Source organism: Humulus lupulus, chromosome 2, assembly GCF_963169125.1.
Source record: "Humulus lupulus chromosome 2, drHumLupu1.1, whole genome shotgun sequence".
Lineage (NCBI taxonomy): Eukaryota > Viridiplantae > Streptophyta > Magnoliopsida > Rosales > Cannabaceae > Humulus > Humulus lupulus.
Genome location: NC_084794.1, coordinates 275811919 through 275814762, shown reverse-complemented (window position 1 = coordinate 275814762; position 2844 = coordinate 275811919). Strand labels below are relative to the sequence as shown.

At 36.2% G+C, this 2844-nt stretch overlaps 1 protein-coding gene across 1 annotated transcript; it reads right to left on the bottom strand.

Moving 5' to 3' along the window:
• Window positions 1–372: 372 nt before the first annotated feature.
• Window positions 373–2621, bottom strand: LOC133815519 (uncharacterized). Its single transcript, XM_062248351.1, has 3 exons — window positions 2436–2621; window positions 1346–1669; window positions 373–1068 (listed from the first exon to the last, which is right to left on the bottom strand). The coding sequence occupies exons 1-3, from the start codon at window positions 2619–2621 to the stop codon at window positions 373–375; spliced, it is 1206 nt and encodes a 401-aa protein (XP_062104335.1).
• Window positions 2622–2844: the final 223 nt, after the last annotated feature.

Below are 2844 nucleotides of genomic sequence, written 5' to 3'. Positions count from 1 at the left end.
TAGACGTTGCCTTTCTCCTTTAACTTGGTTTTCCAAGCAAAGTCACACGGTCTTCATCGTCTTCAAGATAATGCTTGAGTTTATGCTTATGAACTCGAAAGATAGACCCTTTCTCTCCTTTTAAATTGATGAGACCATAAGGAAAAACGTTTGTAATGGTAAATGGCTCCATCCACCTTGATTTGAGCTTTCTTGGTAAAGACTTAAAACTTGAGTGGACAAGAAAAACGTGTTGTCCTGGTACATATTCTTTCCATGGAAACTTCTTATCACACACTTTTTTACTCTTCTCCTTGTAAACTTTGGAATGAGCCATAGCAGTTGGTATATGCTATTCTGAGGAAATTTTCTCGCTACCATGATGTAAAGGATCTACACATATCTCTCTTTTTGATCTCCACTCACTAAAGGGTAAAATGATTCAATCCTCTTGCAAGTATTCACAGCTACTGGCCAATTAGCACCATTGTAAATATTAAATCGAACCTCCTCTTCATTAACTCGCAAGGTTAAATGGCCTGCTTGTACATCAATAAGTGCTCCACCAGTTGCTAAGAAAGAACGACCAAGAATCAATGGAATCTCGTGGTCCTCCTCCATATCCAACGCCACAAAATCAGCAAGAAATAAAAACTTATCCACTTTAGCTAACACATCTTCTATAACCCCACGTGGATATGTAAAAGAACGATTAGCAAGTTGCAAAGTAATGGTTGTAGGCTTTACCTCCTCAAGAACAAGCTTCTTAAAAAATGATAACGACATCAAATTAATACTAGCACCAAGGTCACACAAAACTTTATCAAATGACAGCCCCCCAATTTTACAAGGAATAGTAAAGTTGCCTAGAACCTTTAGCTTTTGTGGCAACTTTTTTAGAACTATGGCACTACATTCCTCTGTAAGCTTCACAGTCTTGTAGTCCTCAAAATTTATTTTCTTTGACATATCCTCCTTCATAAACTTAACATAGTTAGGAATTTTCTCAAGAGAATCAACAAATGGAATGTTGGTGTTAATCTTCTTGAATATCTTTAAAAGCTTGGAAAATTGGTCATCAAGTTTCTTCTTTAAGAATCATTGAAGAATTGGTAATGGAGGTTGATACATAGGAAGATTATCTTTCTTCGATGTTGGTTTCTCATTAATACTCTTCTTCACTACTATCTCTTCTTTATCTTATTATCCACCCTTGGAAGAATATTTTTCTTCTCAGTCATACCCCCTTCAATCTCCTTACCACTTCTCAGATAAATGACTTTACATTGCTCCTTGGGGTTCACTCTGTGTCACTAGGAAAATTCTCTTTCTGCTAAGAACCAATAGTATTTTCCAATTGTCCTACTTGGACCTCTATATTTTTCATTGTAGCCCCCATGTTAGACATATGAATTTCAATATTATCAAACCTCGCTTCATTCTTATTAAATAACTTGTTGGTCTCCATCATAAAAGTACCCAATATGTCCTCCAAAGATTGCTTCTTCTCTGCTTGTGGCTGAGCATTAAAACCAGGAGGTGGTTGCATGACATTTTTGTTATTGGCATAAGAAAAGTTCTCATGATTCCTAAACCCTTGATGATAATAGTTTGGCATATTGTTACCCTGGTAGTTGTAATTTCCATTAGACACATATTGTATTTGCTTTGGATTCAAACCAACACCAAACTATGATACGACATCAACAACGCTCTCAATGATAGATGGGCTATTTTCGATTGATAAGGCAGCCGCTTGATTTGATAAAGGAGCAATCTGAGCTACTATAGATGTCATTGTATCCACTTCATACAACCCAACCACTTTTTGAGTCATTTAACCTTCATTTGGAAATTGACAACTATTAATAGCCATTTCTTCTATTAAATTCCATGCTTCATCATCAGTCTTTCACAATAATGCACCTCTAGCGGCAACATTTATTATAGTCCTGATTGGACCATTCAACCCATTGTAGAATATCTACACTTACATCTAGTTTCCATAACCATATTGGGGGCAACGACGTAGTAAATCCTTGAATCGCTCCCAAGACTCACAAAATGGTTCAAAGTCAAGTTGTCTGAACTGGCCTATTTCACTTCTTAATTGAGCAATTTGTGATGGAGGGAAAAACTTCACTAGAAATTTTCTTGCCATTTTATCCCATGTAGTGATGGAGCCTAGTGGTAGAGATTGCACCAACTCCTTGCTCTATTCCTTAGAGAGAAAGGAACGAGACACATTCTAATGGCGTCATCAGAAACACTATTCATATTCTCTGTAGCATAAACCTCTAGGGAAATTACTAGATGAATATTAGGATCTTCAGTAGCCATACCCCCAAACTGATTTTGTTGCACCATATTTACCAATGTCGGCTTCAACTCAAAATTATTAGCAATAATGGTGGGATTAGGTTCTCATTAACAACGGGCATACAGAAATCACGAACCCGTTGTTGTTGTGGTTGTGGATTTTCTTGGACGTTAGCTCCACCATCATTAGCACCATCATTGTTGGCTCCTTGATTGTTATTCTCCATGGCAAATAAATTTCTTCTTGCCCTTATCTTCCTGAGGGTACCTTCAATTTCAGGATCAAAAAGCTCAATTGGAGTAGAGTTTTTAACTCTTCGCATAAACAATGCACAATTCAAGAGCAACAATGAAGTTAGGAACAAATAAAAATTAATTCTATTGTAAAACAAAGACTTGTAGAAATAATATTAGCAAAAATTAAAAAAATTTAATCCCCAACAATGACGCCAAAAAATTGATACATATTTTATTACCTCTAGCGTACGACGTTATTATAGTATAGTTTTAATTGAAAAGGATGTCTAACCCACATGGATTGATTTA

Excerpts from the sequence above, each read along its gene's own strand:
- LOC133815519 (XM_062248351.1), bottom strand. The coding sequence starts at position 2,621 with ATGCGAAGAGTTAAAAACTCTACTCCAATTGAGCTTTTTGATCCTGAA. Across the intron at positions 1,670-2,435 it reads CACAACCACAACAACAACGG|TTTGGTGTTGGTTTGAATCC; the intron begins GTTCGTGATTTC and ends GTCGTATCATAG. Across the intron at positions 1,069-1,345 it reads TGAAAAATATAGAGGTCCAA|AAGAAACTTGATGACCAATT; the intron begins GTAGGACAATTG and ends TGATTCTTAAAG.